We start from the raw sequence: 18,442 nt of genomic DNA on the forward strand, positions 1-18,442 counted from the left end.
AGTCTCTCTCTCATTTCCATGCTCGCTCTCCAGGTGCACAGGCTTCTCATTCCCTGAATCACATTCTCTCTCTCTCACATTCACATACACACCAGTCACACCGTCACCTTATCAACCAGTCTCTCTCTCATACATGCACACACACACAGGCTTCCCACTCCCATGCTCTCTCTCACATAATCAGGCTTCTCACTCCAATGCTTTCTTTCACATACACCCCCACACCACCAGGCTTCTTACTCCCATGCTTTCTCACATACCCAGAGTTCTCACTTCCATGCTTTTTCTCTCTTTCACACACACACACACACACACACACACATCAGTCACATCCCTGACTGTCTCACACTCTCACACATCAGTCATCTCCCTGAGCAGTCACTTTCATTGTCTCTCACATATACACATACATCAGCTCTCTGACCAGTTTCTCTCAATCACACACACATGCTCTCGATCAAATACATTCTCTCACTTACACACAGGCTCTCAATCACACACAGGCAGGCTGGCTGCTTCTCTCTCTTTCTCTCACTCACTTCCTCCCCCCCCCAGCACAAATGGTAGCTGCAACAGCCTCCTCCTCCAGCCCCCGCAGGCCAAGAAGGAAGAATCCCATCGGCCGCAGGAGGCTCGTGCTGCTGTCTCCTTTCCCGATTCCCGGCTGCTTCAATTGCTCGGGGGCCGATGCTGCTGTCGCCATTTTTTTCATGCGGCACGGCTCTTTCTCCTTCCCGCGCATCATTTCCTGTTCCGGGTCAGAGGGGGGGGGGGGGGGCGGGAAGAAGAAAAGGGCAGCCGCGGATGCCACAGCTTTTTTTTTTTGCACCGCTGCCGTTCCCGCTGGGCTTGAACATGCTGATAGCCCGGCGGCAACGGCAGCAGGGAAGAAAGAGCAGCGGGAGAGACCGGGAGCGCGCGAACCGCTGGGGGAGGTCAGATGGGTCTTTTGGGGCGGGCTGCCGGCAGCGGCTCTTTTATTTTTATCGGGGGGGGGGGGGGGCGGCGGATTAATGCAGCTCTTTTAATTTTACCGGGGCAGCGGCTGAGCGCGGCTCTCTTAATTTTACCGGGGCAGTGCCGCCCCCGGGAAGCTGGCGCCCTAGGCGACCGCCTAGTTCGCCTAGTGCTTCCGCCGGCCCTGCTCCTGCTGAGCCTTTGGAGTGCCAACCCTGTTTGGGGTTTCCTCATCCCACCATTCCACTCTCCTACCTCAAGTAAAAAAAAACCCAAAATATTCCTGTGGCTAGAGAAACTTTGAACTCTTCTAGAGAAATAGGCTTCAGGTTTTAACCTAATAATTTAAAATCAAACCTAGAGATATCTCGCCTATTTCCTATCTGCCCTGTCCACTGTACACTTTAGGCCTAAAGTGTACAGTGGACACTTTAGGCCTAAAGCAAATTAGGCAGTCATCTAAGGTGGCAGCTTCTGGAGGGCACCAAAGAGCAGCTGCATTTACAGCAAACTAGTGCTATTTTGGTATGGCAGTTTTGCTATACAGGTTCTGAAAGGTTTTTTTTTTTGTTTTTTTTTGCAGTTATGTATTACTGGTAATGGAAACAGTCTGTGTCACTGTAACCGTAGGTGACACCAGAATTTGACTTTTTTTTTCTAATGTATGGTGAGTAGTAAGGGAAAAATTCCTAGTTCAGCCCAGTCAGCCATTTTAGAGATTATCTTCAGCCAATGCAGTATTGTTTTCTTTTATAGATTTATGTTAATTATTGATATTATTTGCAGTCTATCCCTGAAAATTACAGATGGCATATTAATCAGGCACTGTGACATGATTTCTGATATGTGTTTTTACAGAATCATTCTGGAAAAGGTGATAATGGGGGTCACCATGCATTTTGAGTTTAATTATCAAAATCTCAGGGGGGAGCCTAAGGTTTTGAAAGATAATGGGGTGGGGGACAAGTGCTAGGCTGAAGATTTGCTTACGGCGTCTCATACCTTTGCACTGGCCCTGACTTTGGGAGTAATTTTCTAACTGCTTGCATTCATTTAAAGTCAGTTATCAGCAGACTTTACACCACTTTTCAAAGGGAAAGTACAGACATAATTTCCCTTGGAAAATTATCCCAGAAAAACTACCTGCACACATGAGAACATAAGAAATGCCATACTGGGACAGACCAAGGCCCAACAGGCCCAGCATCTGGCAGTGGCCAATCCAGGTCACAAGTACCTGGTAAGATCCCAAAGAATAGGTTCAATCCTTCTCGCTCATAGCCAGGGATAAGCACACCTGATAATTTGTGCATGCAATGTTTCCAAAAAAATTCAAAAGTATCCCCATAAATGCAAACCCTCCCCTCCATCCTACTCCCCACTTCTTGTGTCAAATCCAATGCAAATTTCTAGTTAGATTCCCTTTTGTAGTGATGCATTATGGGTTGGCAATACTGAGGCTGCGCAGTACAGTTTGACAACATCCTTATAGATTGCTGCAACAGCTTAACACAGGACAAGAGATAAGTGGGTTAAGGGACAGAGCATATAAGAGCTATAAGTTTAAACTAGATAAAATCAGATATTGTTTACTCCTAAAAGACCATTATATTGCATAAGTAATGTTTTAACAAGTAGTTATTAATATTCACTAGTCATAGAAACATAGAAATGACAGCAGAAGAAGACCAAACGGCCCATCCAGTCTGCCCAGCAAGCTTTCACACTTTTTTTCCTCATACTTATCTGTTACTCTTGGCCTTTATTAGTAACTTTTTGGTTCTAATTACCTTCCACCCCTGCCACTGATGTAGAGAGCAGTGCTGGAGCTGCATCTAAGTGAAGTATCAAGCTTAATTGGTTAGGGGTAGTAACTGCCACAATAAGCAAGTTACTCCCACACTTATTTGTTTACCCAGCCTGTGCAATTCAGTCCTTGTTGGTTGTTGTCTGAGTGTAGATCCTCTTTTCTTCATCCCCCCTTCCGTTGAAGCAGTGAGCTGTGCTGGATATGTATTCCAAATGAAGAATCAGGCTTAATTGATTTGGGGTAGTAACCGCCGAAACAAACAAGCTACACCCATGCTTATTTGTTTACCCAGACTAAATCAGGCGTAAATCAGCCCTTGTTGGTTGATGTCTGAATATAAATCCTATTTTCTTCATTCCCCCTGCCGTTGAAACAGAGAGCTATGCTGGATATGCATTGAAAGTGAAGTATCAGGCTTATTTGGTTTGGGGTAGTAACCGCCGCAACAAGCAAGCTACTCCCCTGCTTTTTTGTGAATACAAATCCTTTTTTCCACATTTCCTCTTGCCGTTGAAGCATAGAGCAATGTTGGAATCGCATTAACTGTGTGAATGTTTATTGAATAAAGGTATTAATCTCCAGGTAGTAGCTGTCATTCCCGCAAGCCACCACATTGACTCTTCTCTTCATTCACATCCTCTAGACTTTATGGATCCACAGTCTGTTCAATAAACATTAAAATGGGTATGAAACTGTCATTCTGTTTGCGAGTTTTCTTAAAATTACCTTGTGAAGACTACAAGGAGAAATGCAGTTTATTATAAAGACTGTAGATCCTTATTCTGATATAATTTTTCTGTGTGATTCTTATTCAGGCAATATCGGCACGCATAAAATGGGTGCTCACGATTGAGCACGCATAAAACGGGTGCTCATGATTGAGCACCAGCTCTCCTAATGAGTGCCGGTCAACCTCTCCCGGATGCTTGATTTAATATTAAAATGAGCTGCCATGGTAAAAAGGAGGCGCTAGGGGAAATTGTGCATCCTTAGTGTCTCCTTAGCATCGGGCACTCAGGAAAGGTTGCTGCAGGTGTGGGTTAGGAAATGGATGCTCAGTACGTCTGTCCGTTTTCTCCCACTACCAGCACAATATATACCCACAATATACACAGCCTGGACCTTTTATATTGTGGGTTTATATTGGGCACCCAGAAATGTTTTTTTCCGTGACTTTATTTTTTACATGATTCCGCTTTCTGTCATTCCTTCTACTTAGTATCACGACAATACTTGTAGGTGGAATCATAGAAAGCAGGAATTTTTGTTTTTCCCAATGAGCCCTTGAGTGAGGATAGCAAATGAGCCCTTGAGTGAGGATAGCAAATGTAACCCCAATATTTAAAAAGGGCTCCAGGGGCGATCCGGGAAACTACAGACCGGTTAGCCTGACTTCAGTGCCGGGAAAAATAGTGGAAAGTGTTCTAAACATCAAAATCACAGAACATATAGAAAGACATGGTTTAATGGAACAAAGTCAGCATGGCTTTACCCAGGGCAAGTCTTGCCTCACAAATCTGCTTCACTTTTTTGAAGGAGTTAATAAACATGTGGATAAAGGTGAACCGGTAGATATAGTATACTTGGATTTTCAGAAGGCGTTTGACAAAGTTCCTCATGAGAGGCTTCTAGGAAAAGTAAAAAGTCATGGGATAGGTGGCGATGTCCTTTCGTGGATTGCAAACTGGCTAAAAGACAGGAAACAGAGAGTAGGATTAAATGGGCAATTTTCTCAGTGGAAGGGAGTGGACAGTGGAGTGCCTCAGGGATCTGTATTGGGACCCTTACTGTTCAATCCTACCTAATAAACGAAGCTTGACCGACGTGCCGCAAATGCGCAGTAGAGAGCAGCTCTACCGCGCATGCGAGCACGTTGGTCACAGTGTGCCTCTTAAAAATAAAAATGGCGCTGTAGGAGCGGCGGCCCGAAGACCCGGAGCGGCGGCACCGGCCCGAAGACCCGGAGCGGCGGCACCAGCCCGAAGACCCGGAGCGGCGGCCCGAAGACCCGGAGCGGCGGCGGCCCCGGCCCGAAGACCTGGGCAGGAGCGGCGGCAGCGGCGGCCCGGAGCGGCAGGAGCGGCGGCCCGAAGACCCGGAGCGGCGGCAGCATGCGCGCGAGGGAGGGACAGACTTCCAGAAAGTCTGTCCCTCCCTCGAGCGCATGCCGCCGCCGCTCCGGGTCTTCGGCGGAGATCGACTGAAAGGAGGAGGGAGAGAGGAGTGACTGGGGGGAGGGAGGAGGAGGGAAGGGGGAGGGACTGAGGGGAGGAGGGAGGGGGGAGAGAGGAGTGACTCAGGGGAGGAGGGAGGAGTGACTCAGGGGAGGAGGGAGGGAGGAGGAGGGGGGAGTGACTGAGGGGAGGGGGGAGTGACTGGGGGGAGGGAGGAGGGGGAGAGAGTAACTGGGGGGAGGAGGGGGGGAGTGACTGAGGGGAGTGACTGGGGGAGGGGGAGATAGGAGTGACTGAGGGAGGGAGGAGGGGGGAGGGACTGAGGGGGAGGAGGGAGTGGGGGGAGAGAGAGGAGTGACTGAGGGGAGGAGAGAGGTGGGGGAGGTGGGAGGGAGAATGAGGGGGAAGGAAATGATCCAAAAAAAATGTTAATGTAGCCCGTTTTAACGGGCTTAACTGCTTGTATATTATAAATGATCTGGAAAGAAATACGACGAGTGAGATAATCAAATTTGCAGATGACACAAAATTGTTCAGAGTAGTTAAATCACAAGCAGATTGTGATAAATTGCAGGAAGACCTTGTGAGACTGGAAAATTGGGCATCCAAATGGCAGATGAAATTTAATGTGGATAAGTGCAAGGTGATGCATATAGGGAAAAATAACCCATGCTATAATTACACGATGTTGGGTTCCATATTAGGTGCTACAACCCAAGAAAGAGATCTAGGTGTCATAGTGGATAACACATTGAAATCGTCAGTTCAGTGTGCTGCGGCAGTCAAAAAAGCAAACAGAATGTTGGGAATTATTAGAAAAGGAATGATGAATAAAACGGAAAATGTCATAATGCCTCTGTATCGCTCCATGGTGAGACCGCACCTTGAATACTGTGTACAATTCTGGTCGCCGCATCTCAAAAAAGATATAATTGCGATGGAGAAGGTACAGAGAAGGGCTACCAAAATGATAAGGGGAATGGAACAACTTCCCTATGAGGAAAGACTAAAGAGGTTAGGACTTTTCAGCTTGGAGAAGAGACGACTGAGGGGGGATATGATAGAGGTGTTTAAAATCATGAGAGGTCTAGAACGGGTAGATGTGAATCGGTTATTTACTCTTTCGGATAGTAGAAAGACTAGGGGACACTCCATGAAGTTAGCATGGGGCACATTTAAAACTAATCGGAGAAAGTTCTTTTTTACTCAACGCACAATTAAACTCTGGAATTTGTTGCCAGAGAATGTGGTTCGTGCAGTTAGTATTGCTTTGTTTAAAAAAGGATTGGATAAGATCTTGGAGGAGAAGTCCATTACCTGCTATTAAGTTCACTTAGAGAATAGCCACTGCCATTAGCAATGGTTACATGGAATAGACTTAGTTTTTGGGTACTTGCCAGATTCTTATGGCCTGGATTGGCCACTGTTGGAAACAGGATGCTGGGCTTGATGGACCCTTGGTCTGACCCAGTATGGCATTTTCTTATGTTCTTATGCATTAGACCTTTACACCAGTCCTGGGCTGGCGTAAAATTTGCTACATTGCAATGGGTGCATTGGCCGCATAAGAAATTTTATGAATTGCGGGTATTAGCTAATAGCCTCCTCTACATGCACTATACATGTGATAAGCGCTATTCGCTACGCACTCGATTGGATGTGTGTTTTGGACACGATAATCCCCATATTTTGCATTGGGGGTTATGGCGTATGTCCAAAACATGCATCCAATTGCATTAAGCCAGGCTGCAGAACACGGTATTGCATCGGCCTGTCAATGTACACAATTCTAATAAAAAGAAGACATTCTAACTGCAGCAAACTTAGGTGGGGCGGTAACGTTTTCAATCTAATAAAGAAGTAAAAACGGCACCTTGTGATTCCTAATCTAATAGGAAATCAACCCTTGTCACTGCAGGTAAAAGTAAAATGCATTTATGGAGATTCTGCACATGTACTTTTACCCACATACAGGGTGGGCGTATTTTTTTTTTAAAGCACTGTTTATTCTTTGAAATGACTTTAAAATTGACCCTTTTGGTAAATAAATAAATAAATAAATAAATATGTAGTTATCTAAATCAATTGCCCTGGTTGAAAACTATTTCCCTCATAGGGGTTAAAGGCAGACACACACACACATGCTTGCACTTTTAGCCAGATTAAACAGAGCTAACAGCAGGGAGAGGATGAGACTTTTTAGTTCAAAGGAAGGGAAAAAAAGCAGACACTGTGCCACTGCAGCTGCTAGCAGAAACAGCAGGTGCACAGGAGGAAGGCAGTTCCCCTTTGAAAATTAGATACAAGGGGGCCCCTTGAAAATTGACCCCCTCCAATCGTGTCGATGGTTGGTGAGGAGAACGAAGCACGATTTTCGCTAGGAAAACCGAGCAGCTCTGAGGCACAGTAGGCAATCCTTTCCCCAATGCAAGCCTCTCGTTTATGGGTTGTGTGTGTTATAAGGTTGCATACCGCCTTCCTTGGGCATAGGTCCAACCCAAAGCAGTTCGCAAAACAGGGGAAAAAAAAAAAACTACAATTCCTGAAGCAACGTTTTAACGTTTTTAAGCCACCGACGTTACGATGACTTTTAAAAGCGTTGCTACTTCTTTAACCCGTTCCAGAGAAGAAAAAAAAAAAAAGCAACCCAAAACAAAACAAAACAAACCTAAAAGAAAAAAAAAAACCAAAACTAAAAATAAAAACAATAAGCCGGGCAGGCTGGAGCGCCACAGTTGTGTGAATTGCGGTAGGAGGAGGAGGAGGCAGGCGGGCGGGGGGAAGGGTGGGAGGGAAGGAATCGACGGTTAAGCTCAGGAGAGCAGCGGCGGCGGCGGCGGCGGCAGTAATCAGGCTCCACGCTTTTCTTTCTCTTCCGTCCTCTTCCTCCTACTTCGCCACCGGCTCCTCCTCTTCCTTCCCCTCGTCCAGCGAGAGAGAAAGAGAGAATCTCCGAGCTGCTGCTGCTGCAAAATGTCTGGCGCCGGCCCCAGGAAGGTAAGGAGCTGTTTCCCACCACGAGGCCGCCGCCGCTCTTTGTTGTTTTTTTTTTTTTTTTTTAGTTTCCGTTGCCTTTTACGTTTCTGTATTTATTATTTTGTTTTATTACCTCCCCTTCCTTTTCCTCTCCTTCTGTAGAGTCATCGGTCCTTTCCCGCAGGCCTCGGATGAGCTCCGGGCCCGGGAATGGGTCCGGTCGCTTGACTTTGTCTCCTACACCACCCCCTCCCCTCCCGCCCCCGAAAAAAAATAATCGAGGTGAATGGTCGGATTGGGTCGCAGTTGGCAAAATAGCTAATTAAGGGAATATTTATCTTTGTTTTTTTTGTACTTTGTTTCACGCTGGGATCACGTCCTAGTTAAATCAATTTACGATCAAAGACTTTGGCGGGATTGGGGTGGGGTAAATGCTCTTGATTTTTTTTTTTTTTTAACTCTTTCCTCTGCTGTATCTGTTCAGTTGAAACTGTTTAAAAAGAAATCTCCTCGGCTGAATGGCGACTGTGTCCCTAAGAGGAGTTCTGATAGATTAAGAAGAAAAGTAGCCCTGTTCTTGTAACGCGATTTTATTTTTCCAGATTATTGGTCTCAATTGCTGGGGCATGCGTAAGGACCTTCTCTCCCCTCCCCCCCCCCAAAAAAATATATATAAACAGAGAAAATAAGTGAACATTTTTTAATTCATTATAATAAACATAGATAACTCCCTCGAACAAAATTAAAAACTGTAAACAGGAGTCCCCGGGCAAGTGGCTGTAGAAGAGAAAGGGGACCCTAAACAACTTGGTTAAATCATTAGAGCGAGAGAGGGAAAGAAGCAATATAAAGCTTTGTACCTGCCTCAACCATGTTGGTAAAGCAGAAGATAAATGGTGGGGATGGGGATGCGTTCAGCTCTGTGCACAGCATATACAGTGCCAGGAGAGGGAGAGTGCTGCTGTAGCACCACATGGAAATAAAACATGTTCGTATATTTAGATCTTGTATGCAGGTTATTTTGTATTTATATGATTTTAGTATTTTTTTTTTGTAACTTATTTATTGTATTTTGAATTATATAGTCTTGTTAGGCTAAAAAAAAAGGCAGGATATAAAGGGTAGAACAGAAAGAAAACGATCAGAGCTAAATCACAGAGTAAATGGGACTGCTGTATTCCATTTCAGTGGGACTTAATACAATAAAAAGATATTGCCTACAGCTTGTTTGCTCTTGTTTCCATCTCTAACAGAAAAAGGGTAAATTATTTGCCTTGTGTAAAAGATCTTTCTATTCATGTGCTTGGAAATTATGCTCTAGTAGGAAAGCCCTTTATCCAAACATGTCTAATTTTGTTTTTAGTCTTCAGGGCTTTTAGTAATTTTTATTTTATTATTTTTCTGCTTGGGCTATATAGGATGCTGGAAAGGGCTAATTAGATTTAGGAGGCTTTGGTATATTATTCTGACCTTTGTGCTGGTTTGAAAAAATAAAAACATTTCTGTCTGCTGTTTCAAATGTTCAGTAATGATAGAAAGTAATTTTGTGTGGAAAACCGTTATGACGGCTGCGCCGAATGACTGTATATAAAACCGAACAAATACATAAATAAAACAGTTTTGCTGTGTGGTACGGCACAGGATCAGAGCAGCAAGACATTCCATTGAAACAAGACAAAAGTACAAGCCAAAGTCCCAAATCATGGAGGCAATTGGTTGCTCTTGAAAAAACCTGATTAAGCTAATTTTTTCCCCTCCAAACCTGTTACTATGCTCTGGGCTTTCAGATGTGATGTGCAATATAGTTTGAACTTGACTACACACCTGCAAAGTGGTGAGACTTTGCTTAGAAAGAAGTTGTTGCTCCGATAATGGGTTCCTTTAAAGCTGTTAGGAGAGACCGTTGAAGGCATTAGCACCTGAAGGAGATCGGATCACTCAAGTCAAGTCATACTAGTAGCTTCATATTGAGCCTGGTGTCTGTGGTATACCTTTCTCATGAGGATCTTCTCAGGTGCCCTGCATTCAGGCCCCATACTTTATCAAGGTCTGAGTCCCATGGAGGGTCACTCTGTTCTGCCTTATGGCTTGGCCCTCAAGAAGGCAAGGTTGTACAAGCAATATTACTCCAGGGCAATAAACACTGTTGAAAGCTAGAAAGAGTTCTACTTCCCTGGCCTATGACAAGACTGTGGAGGCTTTTCGGTGCTTGATGCCAGGTTTAACAGTTGCACAGCTATCAACAATCTTGGTCTTTCTGCAGGTGAGTCTGGATAAGGGCTTGGCCTTTAATTCTCTGAGCATATAGGGGATGGTATTGACATGTTATAAAGGTCAGTTTTTGAGGAAGTCCTTGGCCTCTCATCTGAATGTGATTCGATTCTTCAGAAGTGAAGCATGTTTGGCCTCCATTTTGGCCACTAGTACCTCCGTGGGATTTCAGATTGGTTCTTAGGGCTATGTCAGTCGCAGCCTATAAATCCTTAAGAAAAGTGACTCTGAAAGATAATTTCCATGTCTTCTGCAAGAAGGATCTCTGAGCCATAGAGTCTTTCTTGTGGGGATCCCTACTTGGTTTTTCTGTAAGGAAAAGGTCACTATCCATCCAGTTCTGTCCTTTCTATCCCAGGTGGTTTTGCACTTTTTCAATTGATAAGCAGGCTGAATTAATTAATTTCATGTGGGTGACATCATCCAGCAGCACCGAATGGATTTGTCTTTACATAGTAGAGCTTTGACTTTTGCTGAGCATGTGCAGTAGTTTACTCGTCAGTCGTCTTGGTCATTTTTTGTCTGAGCACAGCATGGATGTGAATTCTCTTATATTTTTTCTGTTAAAAAAAAAAATATCGATATTGTTACTTCAGTTTTCTTCTTAAGTTGCCTCACTGCCTGGCAGCCCTACAACAGCACCTTTCAGTTCTACACATAGAACCCCCCCCCCCCCCCCAGCATAACGAGGAAGCGTGGCCTTCTCTTCCATCATGTCTGATCAGAAGAAGAAAGGAACTACAATGAGTGGTTTTATAAGTTGTATCTGTGGAAAGATTATATTCCTCACCAATGTAATGAATTGTGTTATTGATGCCTCAGCCTGGAAGAGCTGCTGTGCAGGTGGACAGATGTCCCCACACTTGCAGAGGTCCGGGGCACTTAGCATTAAGAAGCTGCATAAATCTCTTCAGTAGGTCCTCCTCTTGCAGTGCACCCTTGTCTGCCACGCTGGGAAAGGAATTGAGCAGGAGCTTCTCTAAAACTTCCCCATCCTTTCAGGCTGAAGCCATGGGGTTGAGTTCTGCCAGCCACCCTGTGTGGAAGGTAAAGCAGCATCAATCACAGGAGCCATCGCAGCCTGCATTGAAGAAGCATCACCTAAGTGTATCAGTGCCAACAGCATCGGCGACACTTGGTGCATCAACTCGCCAGGCATAATTTCCCCCAATGCCATCAATGCACAGCGCATTGAAGTATTTGATGCTTGGAACTCTGATGCACTTGATGCATTGACATGCTCAGTGCTCTGATGCAGTGTGAATCTGTAGCCTCCATACAAGTCCCAGCAATGCATGGTGCAAGGACCCATGACGCAGCTTTGATGCAATTGACACAATATTGTCAACTTGCACTGGCTTCCTTGATGTGTATCTCTAAAGATTGGTTGAAGCATACCAAAGCATCCAAGTTCAAATACTCTACCCCATCAACAACATTGACACATCCACATTACAGTTTGATTTATCAAGCTTCTTTCTCAACACAGCTCTACACAGCCCATCCTAGATCTGTGAGAGCAGGAGTTAGGTTACTCCTGTTTCTGCCAATAACCAGGGCATTTACTCTGTTTAGACTAGTAGCAAACGTTCTTTGTCTGGAAATTGCAGACCCAGTGACTTCTCACTTCTAACAGGCTGCCTGTCCTGATGCAGGAGAACCTATCCTGGTCTTGCAAGAAGATATCCCACTACCTAGGCCAGGCCAGAGGACACATCAGTTGCTTGACCAGATTGAAGACTTGGTGAGGAGTTTCTTTACCTCTCTGATGGAAGGAACATTCCAGCCTCTCCTTTGCATTATTGTTATGGTGATGCTACAGCCTGGAGTCCGGATATCACCTTTAGGGGTGAACTCATCCATTGCAGTGGATTCTAGCAGATCAGAGGTGTTTTAGATCAAGCTGCTCCTTCTCTGAGTGAACTGGAAGCCCCTCCCAGTTTGCCCTCATTGTCACTGGAGGCCTGGGTAAGCAACCCATACCTTAAAGCTTGGATGAAGATTCTACTGGCATATACCCTCTTCCATATCCTTCAGACCATACCTCATCACCAGAGGATCTTACCTATTTTAAGTTTGTGGAAAAGATGGGTACTGCACTGGGCATTCATGTCTGCAAAGACAAAGATCCCTGCTCTGAGCTCCTTGCACTTCTTCAAATTCTGGACCCTCCAGCCGAACCAGTGGCCCTTCTAGTTCCTCTTTCCCTCCCACATTGTTTGGTGCTACATCAGGATCTATCTCATTTACCACAGTTTCGACTGGAAGTCCAATCACTTCTTCAGGAACAAGCAATAGAGCCAATCCTAGTGTCCCAGCATGCTCTGAGTTTCTTTCCTGATACTTCCTTATTCCCAAGAAAACAGGGATGAAAGGGGACTGTGATCAATTCTCGCCTTGAGATGTCTGAACAAATATACTCCGAGAAATTCAAACTGAGGTCCCTCAGCACGATCCTGCCTTACATACAGAAGGATGAATGGATGTGTGCATTGGATCTAAAGGATGCATATGCTCACATACCCATCCACCTTTCGCACTTGTGCTCCTTCCCTGTAGCATATTTGGGCGAGGAACAGCCAAGGAACACAGAGACTTGACTGATCTATTCTTGTACAAATATTTATTTACAGTGCTTCAAAGAAACAGAAATCAAAATAGCTCACTTTGCTTCAGATGCTGTTATTTAAACATAATCAGTACGGGCATCCGATGAGATCGTAGCAGCTTCCTGGACCCTTCCTGGTCCCTGATTCTTTATCCTACTAAGAAGGGAGCCTTCTGGGGCCCAGAATCCTTTGCGTGTCTGCACCTTAAGATGGACTGGGGAAGATGCCTACAGGCTGCGTGTTAGTGGTTTGAGGGAGTCTCTTGCACATTCCCTCATACTCCCATTCCAAGTGAATACTTCCTACTAATCCAGAGTACTCCCGTTTGGCCTCTCGATAGCCCATAGGGTCTTTACAAAGTGCCTTGAGTGTATTGGCAGCTTATCTCCATTGCCAGGGAATACAAGTGTTCCTGTACCTGACGATTGGCTCATCACAGTGAACTCAAGGGATAAAGTGTTCCGCTCTCTGAACTTGACAATAGGTCTTCTACACTGCTTAGGTTTCCTGATCAGTTTCAAGAAGTTGGGCATGGAGCCCACACATTCTCATTCATTGGAGCTTGGATAGACTTGATACAGGAAAGAATGTTCCTGCTCCTAACAAAGCGAACATCATGACATCACTTTTCCGTCACCTCCCCTCTTCACACTTGTCTGCCAGATGGCTCCTGATCATACTTAGTCACATGACAGCAGCCATCCTTTGACACATTTTTCACATCTGCTACGAACCCAGTGGGATCAACTAACTCAACCACTCTCGTCTCCAGCCACCATGAAATAGAAGTTATGTTGGTGGCTATGCTGCAAGTTCTTGAGGAAGGAACCCCTCATTGTTCACTCCCATATCCAGTGGTGCTAGTGTCTAATGCCTCCACCAAAGAGCAGGGCTCACACACTAGAATCCTTCGAACATAAGGTATCTAGACTCTTCAAGAGAGCTGCTATGAAATCAGTCTTCTAGAATTAAGAACAGTCAGATGCGCAAAGGTTGAATAGAGCGTATCTTAAAGGAAAGAACATCCGGATTCAGATAGACAATCAGGTTGAAATTATTTTACGTCAAGCAAGGAGGAATGGGATCATGGCCTCTTTGCTAGAAGCCCTAAAGATCTAGAATTGGGCAGAAAGAAGTCAAGCTGTTCTACAGGCCACCTCTCTGCCGAGCATCTCAACCTGCTGGCAGATATACATAGCAAAGTATTTCAACCACATGAGTGGTCTCTACAGCAATCAGTAGCTGATAAACTCTTCAGCTTATGGGGTTTACTGCTGATGGACCTCTTCACATCACAGCAGAACATAAAACTGTATCAATTCTGCTCAGGTCTGCTGAGTGATCAAACTAGCTCATGTCCACTTTCCCACTGTTACCACTTATTTTATAACGGTGCAGAAGTTTCTTCATGGCAGCGTTCATCTGATCTTCATAGTCCGCGCTCATCTGATTCTCATAGTCCCAGCATGACCCAGACAGATCTGGTATTCATATCTTGACTGTTCAGCAGTCCTCCCATACATCTGGGACTAGATCCTGTGGTGTTATCTCAGGAAGACAGGATATTGTACCGTCCCAACTTTCAGCTTGGATGGTGAGTGCTCAGTGATTGCCAATCTCCACTTATGTACAGAGATTGTGGACATACTAGCCTCATCTAGGAAACCTTCAACTAAAAGAAACTATGCTTTCAAATTAATTTCCTTAGCGTTCGGGTAGGTCAATCCCAACGAGTGGAGACGATGCAAAAGATGATGTCATGGCTATATAGTTCCACCCCGACATCACCCTACCAATATTCTCCATCTCTAGCAGATGGTAGACTTGCAGTTCCCTTCAGGAGATTGCCTGTGAGTGTGAACAAAAATGGAGAAAAGGAAGTTGGAAAGGAGACTTTCAGGTAGCACTGCTTGCATACTGAGGTGATACCATGTGGTCCCTCCCTCAGTAGAGTGTTTTCAGTCCAGTAGCCTTGACTGGCGTGGACCTGGCTTCCAGTTAGTGGTTGCAGGCCAAGAGAGGCTCAGCAGTGAAGGCTTTAGCCTTTTCTCCCATAGCTGGATCCTGTTCCTGCTCTTGGCCATGGAGAGCTGAGCTCAGGTAAAAGTTTTTAACTTTAAAATAAAAAAAAAAAGTCAGCAACAGGAAGACAGCAGGAGAAGGGTCTGTTTCTCTGTGTTTGGCTATCCTGCTCACGTCTCTAGGGAGTTATGTGAGGAGAGAATGCAGGCATAGCGGATTGAGCAGCCATTTGGCTAGGTCCCGCTCCCAGGCTCCTCCCATTTTGGTGCGTGGTAGGCCATGGGGTAACTGCGCTTTTTTGCTGTAGACCGTCTGTGCATACTTGCGTGTCAGTGTGTGTGCCCATTCTTGTCTGTGCGTGCAATTTGGGCGTACTTCCTTTTGGATGCACATCTTGTGTGCCCAGTTTAGGCGTCTTGTTCTGCGCATCCACTTTGGCATCCAGTAGGACATGTGTCCTAGATGCATGGGCTTGGACTCACAATTTTTGTGCGTCCATATTAGGTGCACTTGTACGCGTGGGAAAGCTAGGCACGAGCCTTCATTGGGCTGTACGCTTACAGCATGGTGCCCGCAGCGAAGAAACCTAAGTGCCTATCTGTCTTTGCTACCTGCCACATCAGAGCCATTAAGCTGGAGCTTTCTTTAAGCCTGTGTCAGTGCTGCTTGGATGCTCAGGGAGATTTGCTGAAGATGGTCCATCTCCTCTGTCTGAGGGAGACACTGCAGGGGTGTATCCTTCTCTGATCGCTCCATGGGTCGAGTCCTCAGGGGACACTGGCTCGCAGGACATCAGGTTTGGGCCTGTGGGATTTGGAATGGACCCAGCCTCCTCCTTCCAGGGATTGCAGACATTTTTACAGGGCTAGTACCCTGTAGTGGCAGTTCCTTCTAAGATAGGTCTAAGTGCTCCTCCGCATATCTCCACGATCAAGTGCCGTAGTGCAGTGCGATCTGACAGAGCTTGAATGCAGGTGGATCAGGATGATACCGATGATGACGGGGCTCTCCTGGTGAGGAAGGGAATATTCCCCCAGATTTGGAGCCATATAGAACTCTTCTATATTTTTTTTTAGAGAGATGAGTTTCCGGGTCTGATATCTCATACCCTGAAGACCCTCAGAGTGACTGGGCCTGACTCCTTGGGGATGCAGAAGAAGGATCCTATTTGGTCACCCTGCGCAAGGCTTCTTGTTTCTTTCCCCTCTTGGATGCAATCCAGGAGTTGATCTGAAATGGAATGTGCCAGAAGCATCCTTTAAAGGAGGATGTGTCTTAGCGGATTTAAACCCCTTGGATCAGTTGGCCAGAGAGCAGCTGCATTTCCCTAAGATGGATACCTTGGTGTGTTCTGTCACGAAGCGTACCACCATCCCGGTAGAGGGATGTGCAGCTCTGAAGGATGCTCAGGATAGGAGGATTGAAGCTATCCTGAAGCAAGCCTTTGAGGCAGTGACAATGAATTTGCAAATTGCTTCTTGTTGCGTCTTGGAAACTAGGGCTACCTTGCGGCTTTGTCAAGAGTCTGGTGGCATTGGGTCCGATTTAGGACCTATGGTAGAACCGGGGGATGCCTTCTTGGCTGATGTGGGCTGTGACAGCTGCCAGAGAAGCTGCTTCAGTTATTGTGGCCAGGCGACAGCTCTGGCTTTGCAACTGATCTGCAGATACTATTTCAAAGTCCAATCTGACTAAGCTGCCTTTCAAAGGCTCACTTTCATTTGGCAGTGAATTGGAAAAATGGCAAGTAAATGGAGAAAGACCCAGGTCCCGCTTTTCCCGGACTTTCGGGCAAGTGGCTGCTCTGACTACCAGCGTTTTCGGCCTTATGAGGGAGGTTATTCCCAGAGATCCCATCCTTTCTGCAGGTCTCAGTCCTTTTACCCCTGAGATCCTCAAAAGGATCCGGGCTCAGGAGGCGGAGCCCCTCTGTCTTCCCAATGAAAGTTTGCGTGCTCATCTGGTTGTGCGATAGATAGGTGGTCGTCATTCAAATTATCTGGGGCTGCGTAGCCCAGATAGTTCAATGAAGGCCGGCACTTCACAAATCATTAACACTTTAAACCTTAATTTTTTACCTTGATATAGAAAACACTCACAGTCTTAGTATTTCTCAATTAGTACTATTTATTATAGTAAACAAAGTAAACAGCCAGAATAAGAATATAGGAAAAGATACAGGTTTTCCTGGGAGTGTCTTATAGCGTCTCAACAATGTCGTATCTGAGTCTTCTCAGTTTCTTAGTTACACATTACCGTCTTTTATATACAGAATTTCGCTGACAGTGTTCTCTGGGATAGCCCCCCTTCTTGCAGTGGAGAATTACTGAAACTTGCTAACACTGGAAAATGCCAGGTGTCCTTATCTCAGTAGCTAGGCCTTGAATTGCAGACACTATGTAAAACTGCTTCTGTTTGTGGTTAGCAGTTTCTCTTACCCAGAATTGTTTTGCCTGCTAACAAAGACAAGTACATTCCATTCTCTTGGGCCAAACTGTTTCATTAATTTCATCATTTAATTATTTTAATCCTTAATTAACTATTTAAATCCCGATTATCATCTTAGTCTATCCCGATTTTATCAGAGGTAGGCTTAGATTACGTTGGATCAATGTGTTCTCAAAATGGTTCGGAACAGCTATGCTCTAGAATTTCTTCGTATTCCTTCGGATGCCTTCATGGCTTCTTCATGCAACTCCCCTCAGAAATGGGTAGAGGTGGAAGCGAATTACAACGGCTGTTGATTCTGAAAGCAGTGATTCCTGTACCCAAATCGCACCGAAATATGGGCTGATGTTACATTTATTTTGTCATGTCCAAGAAAGAAGGGACATTTTGGCCCATACTGGATCTCAAGGGAGTCAGCCAACATCTACGAATCATGCATTTCAGGATGGAAATGGTGTCTGTCATAACAGCGGTTTAAGCAGAGGAATACCTCATGTCTCTGGATCTGATGGCGTATCTGCATATTCCCATCTGGCAGAAACATCAGTGGTTCCTCCAATTTGCCATCCTGGATCGTCATTACCAGTTTCAGGACTTGCCTTTCAGACTAGCCACAGCACCCAGGACCTTTTCTAAGGTCAAGCCGTGGTAGTGGCAGCCCTTCACAAGGAGGGCATTCTAGTTCACCCCGGTTGATTGGTTGATTCGAGCCAAGTTATTGGAAGAGAGTCTTAATTTCCCACAGGTTGGTTTCTTTGCTACAGGAACTAGGCTGGTTGGTGAATTTGGCCAAGAGCAATTTGCAGCCGTCTCAGACCCTGGGGTTCGATTCGATACAAGACAGGGAAGAATCTTTCTGCCAGAGTCCCGGATCCAGTCGTTGATGCGAGTCTGATCCCTGAGGAGCTGTGTTCATCCATTCGTGTAGTCTTATCTACAGGTCCCTGGGTTGATGGCTGCCACATAGAAGTGGTTCCCTGGGCGAGGGCACATATGCACCCTCTTCAGCGTGCCTTGCTTTCCCAATGGAGTCCGCAGTCGCAGAACTATGCAGTGAGGCTGCTCCTTCTGTTAGAGGTGAAATCCTAGTTGAAGTGGTGATTACATGTGGACCATCTCAGGAAGGGAATTTAGCTGATGACACCAGAATGGTTAATAGTCATGACAGATGCGAG

The 18,442-nt window shown here is 45.5% G+C and overlaps 1 protein-coding gene across 1 annotated transcript in view; it reads left to right on the forward strand.

Moving 5' to 3' along the window:
* The first annotated feature begins 9,903 nt into the window (after positions 1-9,903).
* LOC115083973 (zinc finger protein 182-like) overlaps positions 9,904-18,442 on the forward strand; it is a 167,301-nt gene continuing 158,762 nt past the window's right edge. The window contains exon 1 of the mRNA XM_029588154.1: positions 9,904-10,180. Within this exon, the coding sequence (XP_029444014.1) occupies positions 10,130-10,180 (51 nt within the window). The 5' untranslated portion in view covers positions 9,904-10,129. The remainder of the gene's footprint in view (positions 10,181-18,442) is intronic.

Source organism: Rhinatrema bivittatum, chromosome 2 (assembly GCF_901001135.1).
Source record: "Rhinatrema bivittatum chromosome 2, aRhiBiv1.1, whole genome shotgun sequence".
In the NCBI taxonomy this organism is placed as follows: domain Eukaryota; kingdom Metazoa; phylum Chordata; class Amphibia; order Gymnophiona; family Rhinatrematidae; genus Rhinatrema; species Rhinatrema bivittatum.